Source organism: Chrysemys picta, chromosome 2 (assembly GCF_011386835.1).
Source record: "Chrysemys picta bellii isolate R12L10 chromosome 2, ASM1138683v2, whole genome shotgun sequence".
NCBI lineage: Eukaryota > Metazoa > Chordata > Testudines > Emydidae > Chrysemys > Chrysemys picta.
The window spans coordinates 153814732-153831476 of record NC_088792.1 but is presented as its reverse complement, the minus strand read 5'-3'; the positions used below and the strand labels follow the sequence as shown (position 1 = coordinate 153831476).

Here is a 16745-nt window from a genome sequence, read left to right as displayed (position 1 = left end):
TTGTTTTCCTTCCCACCCTTTGCCTATCTTGTCTATTTAGAATGTAAGCCTACGGGCTGCCTCTATGTATTTGTAGAGCACATAGCATAGCAGAGCTCCAATCTCAACTGGAAGATTCAAGACATTGCTGTAAATACAAATTATAAATAAGCCACTGCTTCTCTTTGTGCAAGTTCCATATTTCTTGAAAAATGAGTACTACCAACAAACTGCCAAGTTGCATCTATGTCAGCGTTTATTTATACTGAAAGGCTTTAAAAATACAGAATAAAATAGCTTTATCTACTATTATTCACAACATCTGGTCCAAATATTACATATTTTTTAAATATTTAAACGTTTAATGAAGCCATGTTAGAAAAACAAAATACGAAAACTTCATAAAAGAATTACACGTCTCAAAAAATAAAAATAAAAAAAAAAAACAGAAAACCCTTGGTATGTAACAAAATAAAAATGTTTACAGCCAAAGTCAGTCACAAAAAAAAAAAAAAAAAAAACAATGAATGGAAAAATATTTATCCCCACTGTCTAAGAACAGTCAATAGTTTGTTATGCCAAAGGTTGTTCTAAACAGACAAAGTACAATAATTTGGACTGGCAGCAAGATGCAAAGATGTCACAATAAATGCCAGATAACACAGGAGGCAAGTCTAAATACATCTTTGATATTAATAAATACCGATGACAATGCACAGTCACAATCAAATTGTAACCTGACAGGAATGGTTTGGATGTTGCTAAATATGAATCCCCAACACTTAAAGCAGCCCAGCACTATGTTGTATAGAAGATTCATGGGTGGAAAGCTAAATACTGGCAAGCGTGTGGCCTCCTCCAGTATTATAAACAGCTATATAAAGAGGTGGACATGCAATATTTGTTCTCCCACGTCCAGGAAGGTTAACGTAAGCTTGAGCAAGAAGTCCTACAAGACATGCACCAAATGGGAAACAAACCACTGGAAGATTTTCTGGAGAGGAAAAAGTGATATTTTTTGGTTTGAGAAGGCCACTTACAAAAAATAAAGTTAGGCTGTGCTGGTCCATCAGGCATTTTTATTCAGATCAAAATTATGTTAGCACAAGCTGCTTTGGATTGTATGCAAACATCCAATGGCCAACTTAAACCATCAGATGTTGGCTATTTGTAAACCACATGTGCCTGTAGTGCTGTTTATACCATAAGTGATATTAACCTAAACATTGTTTTGGTATGAAGGCATTGTCATAACGGATTGTTCTCACCTGACACCTCTTGCTGTATAAATAGTACCAAGGATTTCAATTTGTAAGTGTTGATTCTACTTTGCAAGTAATGATATTTTCAGTAGGGAGGTGAACAATAAGAAACCCTTCAGTTTTCAGGAATAACAAACACGGGTAAATAAAGTATACACAACTACTATAGATTCGTCAATGAAGAAATTCTATCATCACATGACATTGTCATGACAATCATACCACTCCCTCCCAGGAAATCTGTGAAAATTATCCTGAGTGGAAATGTTATTTTTAATATATGGAAATAAAATACTGCAATATTCATGTACAGACCACGTTGCCATATTGAAAGTCAGTATTAAAAGGTGTAAAGCAAATCCCAAGTAGTAATGTTTTCCCCAATAGGTTACGGATCAAGCTAGTCAGTCAATACATCCTAATATGACATTAGTCAGTCATAGAGGTAAATTTGCTATGAAACGTAATTTTGAAGATGCATAATTTGTCAATGTTCTATTTAGAAAATTTGTTAGCAAGAGCTCTTAATTTAACCAAAAAGATCAATAAAATAAAAGGTTGGCTACAAAAGCCCCAAAGCTATTTTGCTTTGAATATAGTTATACACCTTTGATATGACAAAATGCTATTTTGCCATGAATATTTGCCATTCTATATTTAAATCTAGTTGAAACACCTCATCTTTTTCTAGTCCTTTTAGTAGGTGCTGTCTTCTTTATACACTATTGTCTGATTTATCAATTAGAAAGGCAATTACATATACAGCAAAAACATAGTATTGCAATAACAACCATATTTCTATTCCCATCTCCTCCACCAACTTACCCCTTTAAGTATAAATGTAAACAAGAAACTTTTGAAGTATCCAACTGTTTTTCAAAATTAGAGCAAAACTCTGCAACCTATCTGCCTGCAGCACCTCATGTGGTAAACTTTGCATCACCTGAAGGTAACAGCATTTCAACACCATTCTAACCAAAATTCAAATTTTAAGTGTTTTGTTTTCTCAAGGGTGTGGACTCTCCTACCATAAACAAGGGTATTAAAAATCTGCACTTAGTATTTGATTGGCAATTGTAGATTCCTCTCAGAAACAGATGCACAGAAGGAAGGGGGATTTCTCTTCCCAAGGCAAAACTGTGCACATGAGGTTTTTCCCCACTCTTATCTGAGATATACACAAAGAGACATCTAACATTCTGGGTGCTGCAGTTAACATCAGATGTTAAATGTACTACCAGTGATTTTGTTAAAACATTTTGCTATAAGCAGTGTTTCATCAGCTCTCTTCTGGTTGTCCTTGCAAAATTAAGGCTCAACTTTAACCATTAGCTTTCTTAAAAGAAGAGGATTCAAGAAGTCACCTCTCTCAGAAGTTAAATGTTTCAGGATTTTGGTTGCAAAATGGACTGCTTAACTACATTAAATACTAGTTTTCAAGGTGGCTAGAAAAGCAAAGCATGTCAGCTAAACATTGTGATCCTCCAGTATATATTTTGCTAAACTTCTCTCACCCAATCAATGGAATCAGTGTGGTAGGACCAGGAAATAATCTAACTATAAGTTTTTAGATGGAGGAGGCTCTGGCTTTCCATAATCCAATGTACTTTCTTCTGTCAAGAATGGTATTGTATCTCAGAAAAACAAATCCTCAGAATGATGGTTGAACTGTTATTTGATTCAAACTACCATGCAGCACCTAAAGACTATTTAAAGTGGTTGTTCTTTCAAACATGTTAAAGAGGCCATTTCTGTGTGTGCGTGCAGAAGCGCTTTACTTCATCCAAAGTAAGATCTTGTAGGAAAAAAATCTATTTAATTTTCAAGTCAGGATTTCCCATTGTGTTGTCTGCTACTGCATGATGTGTCATGCCAATACAAGAACGCACAAGCTGCCTGGCATTACAGGGTTAACATGCAAGTCGTTCTGCCAGCAATCTTGTAAGGTAGCCAAATGGTTCCTAAAGTTGTTGTAAGATTTTAGTTTCTTTCCACTGCCTTACATTAACACACTCTTTTGGGAAAAGATGAGACAAGCCTCAAACATGACACTCGCTGCTGAGTCCACAGAACAACATGTACTATTAGAAGTCTGCTTTTAAGGAGTGGCATCATCTTTAATTCAAACTTTTGCCTCCTTGACCCCACATTTATGAATGAACCAGCTTTGGCATTTTACATGATTATAACCACCTCAAACAAATGGCTTTTCTTTTTTTAATTGAAACTCCCTCACATCTTTGGTTGCACATAAAATAAAAGGTGGAAAATTTAGAAGCTTAGTGTTACTGATCAGTGCTCTTGGCCAAATCCGTTCCTAAGGAGACGGGTAATTTCTATAACCCCTCTCATTGCCTGTAGAGCAAAATAGAAAATAGAAGAGCAGCTTTGCACTACAGGTAACATAACCTTGTCTATTACGCAATAATTCTTCTGACTGGCTTTCAACAAAGTCCAATTGACACCACAACTGCAAACTACTGAAAGTTCCTGGGAGCAAGAACAAATACATGGTTTGTTATGGAAAAAGTTGTATAAAAATATGTTGCGTAAACAGCCATGACATGCTGAAAACTAGATCAATGGACTCATTTTGACTCTGCACTATTCAATACTGATCCATTAAGCAATTTTCTTCCCCTCCCCCACCCCAGCCCTTCCATGCTTCAATAACAAAATTTACTGCTCTTGTCCAGTAGTCAACTTTGATAAATATATTAGTGAATTACAGTATCTACCTTTATTTTTTATCCAGAGATACAAAACGCAAGCATCGTAGAGCATACTGGCCTTAAGAGTACATTACACTACACTTCCCTGATGATCTCCACAGCTTAAAAATGCTTTTTTGGGCCACACTGAAACACTGACGTCTAAAACTAACTTGCAATAGTAAGAACATTAAACATGAATAAAACCTTATAATTATGAATGCATGATGAGCATTAACATCCACATAACATCAGAGCTGAGGCTATTCCAGAAAAAAATATCTGAATGGCACCATCACTGGGCCCAATACCCGTTAAAACCATCCAGTGGATGATGATGCCAAATGTAGTGTCTCTGCTATTTAAAAAAATCCACTTGTAAAAACAAAGAGCTGCTGTGTTAGTCCCCAGAGGAGGGAAAAAAGGCAACATATACATAGGCCACTCTTACTCAAGCAGCACTAGTCAGACAGAGATAGTCTGAGCAGAATGAAAAAAATTAGGTACAAGTCAGAATAAGCAAATGCTGATATTTTGCCCTGTTGAGTTCTACATATATGGGGCTGCTTAGACAAATTCACATTTTCATTCAGGAAGAGTCTGTGATTAAGTGGATATATGCACTGTATTGTAATGATAAAAGCTGTTGGGCTAAGAAAATGTAACAGTCTTGAAGTTAAATAGTTCCCTGTCCAAGTAAAAATAAAGTTGACACTTCCCTTAAAGAGAACTTAGACTCAGGCACCAGTTAGGTGGCAAGCTGCCAGGTAGACAAGAGCAACATATCTAAAAGATATCGAAGTGATTCTTGCACAGTAGTAGATCACATGGGTCAATCAGTGCTTTTATCTGGCGTAATTTAGTAAGGAAACTGTTGTCTGGAAATCTCTGAATGCACTGTCAATGATTGGGAAGATGTTCTAGTGATATTTAATTAAATTAATTTAATTATAATTAATTTAATTTAATTAAATATAACCATTAGCCACAATAATATAATGTCTGAGTTACAGGTGGCTGTGTGGAAAAAATATGGAATGTATGAGCTATAATTGGAAAAAAATACAACTGATTTGATATTGGTGTCTGTATTTTACAAGTGAATAAAATGGTATTTACTCATTTCACACACAGATTCAAATTTACTGGCGCAACTAACTGCCAGCAGTGGAAGTGCTGAAAACACCAGCACCGATGATTTAAATAAAATAATCAGAGGATAAGATTTTCAAAAGCACCTAAGTAATTTAGGAGTCGAAGTTCCATTTTCAAAAATGAGTTAGGCACTTAGGGACCTAAACCTGTTCTGAAAATGGGACTTGGGCACTTAAATTTTACCCAGATCGGTAACCAATTAGGCAACCAGACACACTATATAGAGCCATCACCATCCACAACAGGAAAGCTTTTTTTTTTTAAATCTGTCTCAGCTCTGGTTCCAGAATTTAAATGCAGATATACAAAACATATATTTTAATGCTTCTTAATCAGCAAGAAACTGCAAATACATCTGTTACTACAACGAGATAATATAATTGCAACCAAGGCTATACGGTAGCCTCAGAGTCTTCGTCTGAACTCCTGCAGTTACTGCTTTTCCTGAAGCCTTTCCACGTGTAGCCCATGAAGGTGGGACTGATGGGCAAGAAGCTGAAGCACCTGTACTTTTTGATAAAGTTCATGCCAAAGGGCAAATCATATGTTTCCATGCCCTCCAGGGACTTGCTGCCTTTGCCCACGCCTTTCTTCCATTTCTGGATTCCTCTCTCCTCGGGGCTTCCTGAAGTTAAATAAAAAAAAAATGGGGGGGGGAAACTCATTCTACTTCAAAGACATCATGTTCCACAAGCAGCCAATACAGGAAGACATATAGTATTCTCGGGAGGGAAAAACAGAACTTCACTGCAAAGGTAGAGCCTCTAGTACAGGGTTGCTCCTACACCACTAAGGGCTTGTCTACACTACCGGCCGGATCGACGGGCAGCGATCGATCCAGCAGGGGTCGATTTATCGTGTCTAGTATAGACGCAATAAATCGACCGCCGATCGCTCTAGCGTCGACTCCGGTACTCCACCTCAACGAGAAGCACAAGGGGAATCGACGGGAGAGTGTCTCCCATCGACACACCACAGTGAAGACACCGGGGTAAGTAGATTTAAGTACGTCGACTTCAGCTACATCATTTACATAGCTGAAGTTGCATAAATTAGATTTATTCTCTTCCCCCCCCCCTCCCCCATAGTGTAGACCAGCCCTATGTCAATGGCGACTTGATGGAAGTAGGATCAGGCCTTATATGATCTTCTACTAAGGAGGTGGCTTCAACAGTCTGTTCTTTTCCCTGGTTTCATTTCGGAATCATCAGTACATCTTTTAACTTACATTGCCCTTTCGGCATAGAGACGTTAAATGATTTGTCTAAGGCACCACAGCAAGTCAGTGAATTCAAGCCAAGAATTAAGCTCTGGTCTCCAGCATCCCAGTTCTGTGTTCTAATCTCCAAGCCATGCTGCCTCCCCAGTTAACAGTGAGAATACTCATTCAGAAAGGCAAGTGAAGCCATTTAAATTTCAAATACAACAAGTTGTCACAAAACTGACCTGGAATGGTGTTATCCAAAATAAAGGCCACACACCCGCCAACAAACATGGCTGTAGTGAGAAGAACGTTTAATACTTGATCGATGCCTGCTATTCCTAGAAAAAGAAAAAGAATTAGGTCAGGATTTGCAGTTTTTACATGTGAGCACCCTATTTGGGGGCTTGATCTCATGTACCTTAACCAGGCAAAAGTCCCAGCGAACTCAAGAGGAGCCTTGCTTGAATAAGCAAAGAGCAGAGGCTTAGGTCCTTGCAAACGGTTTAAAGGAGCATCTGCCACTAATCTAGTCTAGTATGTAGGACTGAGGGAAGTCTGTGCCTTACCTACTCATTTTAGAATCTACAGGTCTGGATTTAAATCAGTCAGGAAACTAACCCTAAAGGAATTCATTTCAGGTTGCTTAGAACACCGTTTTCTTTAATAAATATATGGGAGACACTTTTGTTAATGCAATGAAAAAACTACAAGATAAAAAAATATGAGATTTTTTCAAATTTCAAAATGATGTTGACAAAACAGCCCAACTATTAATATCATTCCTTTGCATGGCAAGTAGTTTACAAGGTTCTTCATTAAGGATTACTCTATTATTGCTTTAAATTTACTTCTCCCTGCTTCCTTAAAACAAATCTCAGCCAAAATGAACAGCTAGATTAGCCTCTGAATCTGCTTTTGAAGCAGCATGATTAAAATTGAGTTTAGACTTGTATCTTTCACCAAAACAAATGGTTCTGGTTCAGGCACTTTCTTCAAAAGATTACATATCTGCGTCAATCCCAGTGGTGACAGAAATCAAAACAGCTTCTCCACGGTTTAGTTAAGAAATCAGTCATTAAGAAGTCTGAAATAAACTGAATTTTGAGGCGCTCTCTCACTCTGCAAGTGACAGAAGCACCAGAGTCTTGTCAAAGGTTAAAACAAATACCCACATTTCAAGATCAAGTTCAATGTTTTCCCCAGTGCTTTTAAAACCTTTTATAGATTAGCTCTAGCTTTCTAAATGCACCCTTTTCTCAACTCTTCTTCCACCCATCTAGCAATGCGTCCTCTCCAGGCCCTGCGTCCCTCTCCAATGTCACCCACAGAAGATGAGGTGAGAAAGTCATCTCCACACCATCTGGAACAATCTTCTTGGGTCTCACCATCTCATCAGCTCTCTGTACTGGGAACATATCTGCTCCTTTACTTATGGCTCTAAGTCGAGGTCTACACCTACATACTTTTGTTAGCATAACTATGGTGGTCAGGAATGTGATCCCTGGCCAACATAGCTGTGCCAGCAAAAGCCCTAATTATTCTGGCAAATCTGCACATGGAATAAGCTATGCCAGGAAATGTGCAATTTTGCTCCGATAAGCTGCTTTCACACTAGGACTGCATTATTGGTACATTACACTTGAATATACCTATACTGGCAAAGTGATCCTACTGTAGGCAAGACCCTGATGTCTTTTTTTTAAATAAAGTATTTATCACTAGCCCTTGTTTCACTCGGTACAGCATTTTCACATGAACGAATCACAAGTTCGTACCTGTAACCAGTGGATTTTGTTTGAGATAACTTGGAAGGACAAGTCCGAAGAAGATGGAAAATCCTAGTACAAAGAGGTTACGCGAAGAGTTTAAATCTATGAACTGGAGGTTGGACAGACCCACAGCTGTAATCATTCCTAAACAAAAACAATCAAAAGTAAGAACTTTTAGACTCTCTCTCCTTTTTGTTCAATAATTTTGTTCAAAGGTTAGCTAACATCCACAGATACACACCACTGAGGTCAAAGGCTGTCAAACAATCAACTAGCATATGAAGAGAAGCAGAGAAATAGACACTTACCAAAGAGGGTGCAGAAGAGGGCTCCAAGCACTGGGTCAGGCAGGGATGCAAACAGCGCACTGAACTTCCCAACCATTCCAAGTAAGAGCATGAAGGCTGCACCATACTGAATAACCCTACGACTTCCAACCTACAAAGCACAATGGGAGAGAAATAAAGCAGAATACTTCAGAAAAATGCACATTTACACCAACTTTAATGTCTTACTTTTTATACTAGAGAAAAAAAAAAACAACCTATATTTTATTGTCTAATCCCTCTTGAAATTCTCTCCAAACAGAGCCCAGCAATCTCTGGTAGCCCTTCATGACATCACAAAGCAAAGTAACCCTGCACAACAATAGCTGCTCTGGCTGAGACAATATACATAAGGGAGACTCTGAATTCTCCAGGGAAACACACAGCACAATTCCCCCCTCCCACCCCCCCCAAACCTACACCCTACGGGATCATCAGAGGAATAAAAACAGCAGAGATCTCAATTTTAGGACCAGCTGCTTCAATTTTCCATTTAGATTTTCCCCCCACACTTTTCTTAAAATACTGGCTGCACAGTATTACAAATATCTTGAGTTTCACAGCTGGAACATAGTTGTACTTCAACTGTGACATAATATGGTTTGGTTTTGCTTAATATTTAGACTGTAAGCTGTTTTGAAACTACAGAACCATTAACCTTGCCCAGCATGGTTTCCTTGATGTAGTTTGGTCCCATCTACAAAAATTAAAATCAACCATGTAACACAAATTGTACCTGGGTGTCCCAAGATGATTATAACAAATGGGAACAAAACGTAAACATTTGCATTGGCACCACATTAACACAGCCTTGCAGAAAAACATATCACCAGGTAACAGCAACAGTGTGAATTTTTGCCTCACCTCCATTTACTTCAGTCAGGTGTAATTTCCCTGCCTGAAATCATGTAACTGATTTTAAGTCATCTCTCTTTTAAGCAGCTACAGAATTTGTCACCTGCAGAATTTGGCTCAGCTAATATTGCAGGAACTTTAGTATTTCCATTTCCATAATGTTTTTATATTTTAATTATGCAACCTATAGTGTAGTATTACTCTACATTTTATGTTGTATTGTACATTTATACACAAGTATAATGTGTTTTGAACTAGAGAGAGACCTAGTGTACATACATACATATTTGTATGCACAGGACCCAATTCTGGTAGGTTTGAAAATTTGTTCCCAGCATAACCTTTTAGAGGTTTTGAATTCAGCAATGTTAAGCTTCATACAGAACATAAGTAACAAAAATCACTATTATGTGTGGCTGTTTCCAATGCTTGAGCCCTTAACTGAGCCAACTGGTATAACAGGGTGCTTCACCCAAAAAGGGACACTCAGCATAAGCAACAATTAGTTTCTCAAAGTGCTTGGGTGCTAACAGGGTCAGACACAATCAGGAGCAGCTCATGCTGCAATTATGTATCATTTAAATTTTAAAAAGAAACACATTATGCCTTTGTGGGTAGAGGAGAATATTTTCACAATGTTCTTCACTGCTTAATCATTCTCAATGTTACCTGCTATGTGGAAGAGACCAATTGCAAAGAGAAGCCAGGCTGGCCAACATTAGTTATTTAGTGGATTAGCAATGCAAACAACTCTGCAAAATATCTTGATTAAAAGTATTTCCCTATTTGTATAGTATTAATTTCCCTCTGACTTGCTATCCCTTTCACATTACTGAATACTTTATGACAGAGCGTGAACACTGGGTAAGAACTGAATCACCACCACACCCACAGCCAGTAAAAAGGAAATTGACATGCAAATATTCAATCTTTAGGCATTAAACAAATGAAGTCTCAACTGGGATTTGAATCCCACTGAGAGTAGTGTGTTACTGAAAACATCTTATTCAGAACTGAATTAGATCTGAGTACACGTTCCCAGGCACTTAGACACAAACTGAACAAAAAAGGTTTTTAGTTCAAAACCAGTGGAAACCACGTACAGCAAATTAGTATCATATAAAGTGACAAAGAGTCCTGTGGCACCTTGTAGACTAACAGACGTATTGGAGCATAAGCTTTCGTGGGTGAATACCCACTTTGTCGGATGCATGTAGTGGAAATCTCCAGAGGCAGGTATAAATAGACTGATTCTTGCCTGCATATTTATATCTGCCTCTGGAGATTTCCACTACATGCATCCGACGAAGTGGGTATTCACCCACGAAAGCTTATGCTCCAATACATAGTCTATAAGGTGCCACAGGACTCTTTGTCGCTTTTTACAGATCCAGACTAACACGGCTACCCCTTTGACACTTAGTATCTTATTGACATTTAATATCCTTTTCATCATGAATGTTTGTAGTGAAAGATGCCTGAAGCTTTTGCCCTGTAGTCAGATGAGCACTCGATTCTCCTCACAGAGTGAAATTCACCTGAGCAGGGGTCTAACATAAGGCCTATGACCTATCCAAGTGCCACTTAAGCTCTCAAAATTGGACCTTAAACTGTGCATAAGCTTCGTGCTGCACTCTGCACAGGGGTATATTTTACACCCACAGATTCTACACTGGTATAGGCTCAAAGAACCCTATGCAATTTTAGTTCATAGAGGGCCAAATCACCTGCGCTAGAGTAGATGGGCATGCGCAGGAATAAAAAAATTGACCACTTTCGGAGGGGCACGTTGTGTGCCCCCACCCCAGGGCAATTATTGGGGGGCATGCTCTTGCTTGCTCCCTCCCCTTATGCACCCCCGGAGTGTAGCCCTGCCTGCAATTAGGTTTTTAACCCCATACCAAGTTTACATGCCACTTTGGACCTTTGCCTTATGCTAACTCCCATGAGAATTAGGCAGTAGAAATTGAGATGATTTGGTCAAAGTAAACCTTTTATAATTAAACATCTTTTCATAAATATTTACACTAATTTTTTCCTATGGAATTTCCTTCAATAATAAAAAGGAGAAGAGAGATACAGTCAGCAGATGGCGCTGTTAGAATTTCTATTCTCAGCCAAAGCAAATACACTTGTGTTTAGTGGAGAAAAAAAAATGGATAGAGATGCTCCAGAATGGTTATGTGTATGTAAGAAAATGAAGCCATCCCTCTGTACTGCCCAAAGAGTTTGAAAATTAGATGTTGAATTTAACTAAAACAATTTAATACAATTGTTGTAAATGAAATATATATTGTGATCTGTCATCACAGAGCCAGTAGATGCTGTGTACATCTTCTATTTTCATTTGCTAGAAGAAGCTGGATCTTATTTCTGAGTTCAAACACCACAATCACTTATGCCAAATATTTGACAAAAATATGCACATTTATAACAAATGGTTACTCTTAGTAATTGGATATCCTTAACAATATTAATAATGGAGGTTGAACAAATCAGTATGTATTCTAAGGTCCCAAATCAGGAAATTACTAAAGCATGTGCCTACTTAAGCATGTGAACCGTACCCATTAATTCTAATAATAGAATCAAAGACGATTAGGTTTGGAAGAGACCTCAGGAAGTCATCTAGTCCAACCCCCTGCTCAAAGCTGGTCCAACACCAACTAAATCATCCCAGCCAGGGCTTTGTCAAGCCAGCCTTTAAAAACCTCCAAGGATGGAGAATCCATCACCTCCCCAGGTAACCCATTACAGTGCTTCACCACCCTCCTAGCGAAATAGTTTTTCCTAATATGCAACCTAGACCTCCTCCACTGCAACTTGAGACCATTGCTCCTTGTTCTGTCATCTGCCACCACTGAGAACAGCCAAGCTCCATCTTCTTTGGAACCCCATTCAGGTAGTTGAAGGCTGCTATCAAATCCACCCTCACTCTTCTCTTCTGCAGACTAAATAAGCCCAGTTCCCTCATCCTCTCCTCGTAAGTCATGTGCCCCAGCCCCCTAATCATTTGTCGCCCTCTGCTGGACTCTCTCCAATTTGTCCACATCCTTTCTGTAGCGGGGGGCCCACTAACAGGATGACTTATCTACTTAAAGTTAGGCATATGCTGACATACTTTGCTGAACAAGCCTAAAGCACAGGGCATTTTCAAAATACACATAGAAATATAGCATCCAAAGCATTGTAGGTGCTTTAAAAACTAATAAAAAGCCGAGGCCAAATGCCAGGTGTCTACTTAATTTAAACCTACAATGGGGTTTTTAACCTCTGATGTAGCTACATCAATGAAACAGCACCAGGGCAAACCCCCAGTATAGGTGTGCTGCACAGTAGGGGATTTCACTAGTGTTGCTAAACAGGTGGCTAAACAACCCTCCCTTCCCCTCCCCCCAAGTGTAGACAAGGCCTTAAGGTTTGCATTGTATTACGCTGTGTGTAAAATGTTCAGTCATTGTTATGAATTACCTCACAGCAAGGATACATACCAGAGCATTGATTTCTATTTACTTTAGAGCCCAACCAATTTGAAAACTGTAAAATCAACTTTGTTTGCACGAAGATCGAATTGATCTTATGTTACATTCTGGAAATAGGTTTTCTAACTGCTTTTGACAAAATGAAGAAAAGGTTTTAAGGTCTCTTATTCATAATGGACACCTTGACAGGAAAATGCCCAGTGTAGACAGATTAAGGAAGTTCAAAATATTGTGTGGCAGATGGTTTGCACAACAAGATACAAGAGAGCATTACTTCTCTGTAGAGGGTTATGTCATGAAACAATATAAATGGTGAGAGCCAGAGTACTACAAGATTAAGCAATACTCAGGGAACTGATTACTGGCTGAGCAGAGTAGAACATGTACCTTAGTGATACCCAAGACTCCGATGTTAGGGCTAGACGACGTGGATCCATTACCAGTACCGAATACTCCATCCAAAACACAGGAAAGACCCTCAATGAAAATCCCTCTGTAATTCATGAAGGGAAAAGAGTTAAAATTTAGATTAAAATATTCTCACTTCAAAATGTATTAAATGGCTGCACACTAAGTAGATGCTTATCATGGTCCCCTGTCCCCAAGTTCTGATCCACTTAACATTTCAACACGTAGGTATATCTAACTAATCGCAGTGGGGTCTTGTTGCCACATCCCAGATATCTACATTCATAAAACAATTTAGGAAAATACAATGAAGTAGAAAAATCAAAGTTTAGAATTACTCTCTACTCTTAAAATTTAATTTCAGTTGCATTTAACAAGATACAGACATTGATTACTTATAATGAATTTAAAACCCGAATATTTTAATGATTCCAGCAATATGATAATGACAATATTAGGACATACATGAATGCGGCTCCTACTGAAGCCATAAGTCTAACTTCCATTGAGTTCAACAGGTTCAGGATTGGGCTTTGAGTATTATTTTCATTAAAGCAGCTCAATTCAAAATAGTTATGTTTTAGATATCAGATCATTGGGTTCTAGACTTGATCACCTTATAAAATGTGATACCCAAATATCTGATAACAAAACTCTGTCTCAGCCAGAGTACAAAGCAGTCATGACAACAGAAAATACTATACTTATTTCTTTTCCAAGTGACTTACCTATTTATTGCATGAATAGGTGGAGGAGGAGCACAAGACAACCTTGCACAGGCATAGTAATCTCCGATTGATTCTATAATGCTTGCAACAACTGCGCTAAGCATTCCTATTACTCCAGCCGCTGAAATCGTTGGCAACCCCCACTGAACTGTGAAGAGAAGAAAACTGAAAATCTCTTTTGTTCTACTGAAGACAATAATTTAGTTATTAAGATGTAAAACCACTGGTTCCATTGCAGATTGCATGACTATTGACTATGAAGATCATTCATTAAAACTCTATCTAATTCAACTAGATATGAGAGGCAAACACACTTGCTTAAATGTAAACCACTACAGTTTTTAGAGACTCTAACCATTTTAACTGGTTTGGCCATGTTTAAAAACAAACTGTTTACATTCATGAGAAATCTCAATGATCTGAGCTGCAGCTTGAAAGTCAGATCAGTGTGGGCTAATCACAGAATTATGATTTGTTTGCACATTTGGTCTCTGCCTTCAAGGGCTAACAATCTAAAAAAAAAAAAAAGACAAAAACTACCAGCTGTGATTATCCAAATGCCAACACCCCAACTCTCCAAACCTTCACAATACTAAAATAAGCCTGATTTTAAGACAGAAGAAAAATCTTGCCATTATTTTCATAACCACTGCCTTGATGGTTTCATCTTTTTTAAAGACAGAGGCACACTTCCAATTAAGCAGTTTAAGTTATGCATACATTAATGAGAGATCCAGGGAAGTCTAATACATCTTCGATTTGAAAAATAATACCACTACCCAATTCCTCACAGCCCCCCATCTCCCACCAAAAATCTTCATTTGCTTCACATCACATTTTACAGAACATACTTCAGAAACTACTTCTTTAAAACATTCAATATGAACTAAAGCACATGAAAAACCAAAACGCAGGTTCCTCATTTCTGTATGATAGTATTTCTATGCATTTCTGGTATTGCTCCTTTCACCTCAAAGGGGCACAATTAAATTTGGTTGCAATTTGTGTTAATGAGAAATGTGACGATAAGTCCCCCAATATCAATTTTAAGCTTTAGATCCCTCGGCAAAAGAATAAATGTCTAATGGTTTAACTGTAAAATTCATTTATGCCCCAAGTATCCTGTTTCTCTAACCCACTATCACATTTCAAAAGTAGAAAGATACATTGCAGCACTTAATCGGTTAAAATTACCAGGCTGTAATACATCCATTTGGACATTGTGCAGTGCTCAGGAAATTCACCTAGCACAGAGTAAGGGAGTTCAGACACCAAATTTCAAATTTTGATGCCTGAAGTTTGATACTTATCTTTATTATTTAAGCCAATAAACAGAAGTGGTCTAATTTTCAGACTTGTTCAGACTCCCACAGAAAACAATGGGAGTTTAGCCCTTCTGAAAGCCAGGCCACTTCTATTGTAGTGCCCAATTTCAGGCTCCCAAATTTGAAAATTTTCATCATAATTATCAGAAGTGGATGAGAAGAAATGTGCTCAACTTGGAAAACAACACAAAAAACCCCAAACCGGTGCATATAAGTGATGCTCTTAGGTGTCTTAAAATCGAGACACGTGTATCCATTTGTTCTTACTATAGCTCTCAATGACTTCAGCAGCTTAACAGGAGCTATACGCACCCGCCACATCACCTATATCTTACAGTACTATTAGCAGTGGTGTGTATGAAAGTAACAGCTTGCTGCGCAACAAACTGCATATCAGCAAGTGCGTGTTAAGGAAAATTAAACCCATCCTTTCCCGGGAATCCCAGTAGTTACTTTGCCGTATCCATTGGTCAAAGGTTACTCTTTTGTGGGAGAACACGTAAAAACAGATGTTAGTTATTAAACAGCAATAGTTATCTGGTTATATCCTGTGAGGTACTGAGGGTCCTCAACTCCTACTCCAGGAAACGTGAGCTGACGGTGCTCAGCACCTCTTTGAATGAGACCCTGCGACTTGTGCGGTTTTTGTATGTAAAGGGAAAGCCATAACCAGGTTTAAAACTCCTGGTTTCTATAGGTCAGTTTAAAAGCCCATCCCTCTGATTGTCTAAACATATCAGAAGTCATTGGTATGACTTGCTCAGTATTGTTAGCAGGGAACACTGAATGGATGCTTGTGAGCATACTTCTAATTCCCAGCACGTACACATGTTATAACATACTCACAAGGATAAGGAACCTTAAACCAGGGTGCTACCAACAGCACTCCTTGTCTAGCGTCCGTGCGAGCATAGAACCCATACTTTGTGCTGTCAGGTGGAAAGACGTCTGTCACAGTAAAGATGAAGCAAAGCAACCATGACACCAGGATAGCCAGAATAATCTGGGGATGGGGGGGGGGGGGGAAAGGAAGAAGAAGGAGATATTTAAAGTGAACACACTTTATCCAATTATCAACAAGGAAATATCCATCAATAGTGAATTGTTCATGCAAACCTCTATGACCTACATATCAGACATTCTTAAAACCAGAATAATAAATCCTATAATGGACTTGTTGGATAGATTATCCTTTAATTAAACTGCATCTAGAAAAGCTTTAAAGTCGACTTTTTCCCCTTCTTAAAACAGGGAATGCCTCCAAAATGAGTACTTCAGGAATTACTGCACTAGTTGTTATTTTAACAAAAACATAAAAGGAAGCTTTTCACATAAACTCAAGTGCATATTACAGAAAGCCTGAAGATGGTGAACTTTACCACCCCCTACTTTTGAAAGCTGAATTTAAGATGTGAACCCCTCCTTCCCCCTACACACTCCTTCACTCCCCCTTTTCCCACCCTGGACCCTGTAACTGGTTCTGCACAGGCACAGGGGAGAACCCACATGGAGCCAGCTGCAAGAATGGGGACTAATAATAC

General features: G+C 38.4%; 1 protein-coding gene across 5 annotated transcripts in view; it reads right to left on the bottom strand.

The window, feature by feature from the left end:
• Window positions 1-217: 217 nt before the first annotated feature.
• SLC23A2 (solute carrier family 23 member 2) overlaps window positions 218-16745 on the bottom strand; it is a 129781-nt gene continuing 113253 nt past the window's right edge. For all 5 annotated transcript variants that reach the window (XM_065584452.1, XM_065584451.1, XM_065584450.1 and 2 more), the window contains 7 exons: window positions 16051-16207; window positions 13880-14027; window positions 13131-13236; window positions 8389-8518; window positions 8087-8224; window positions 6554-6649; window positions 218-5732 (listed from right to left, as the gene is read on the bottom strand). In XM_065584452.1, the coding sequence (XP_065440524.1) occupies window positions 5500-5732; window positions 6554-6649; window positions 8087-8224; window positions 8389-8518; window positions 13131-13236; window positions 13880-14027; window positions 16051-16207 (1008 nt within the window). In that variant the 3' untranslated portion in view covers window positions 218-5499. The remainder of the gene's footprint in view (window positions 5733-6553; window positions 6650-8086; window positions 8225-8388; window positions 8519-13130; window positions 13237-13879; window positions 14028-16050; window positions 16208-16745) is intronic.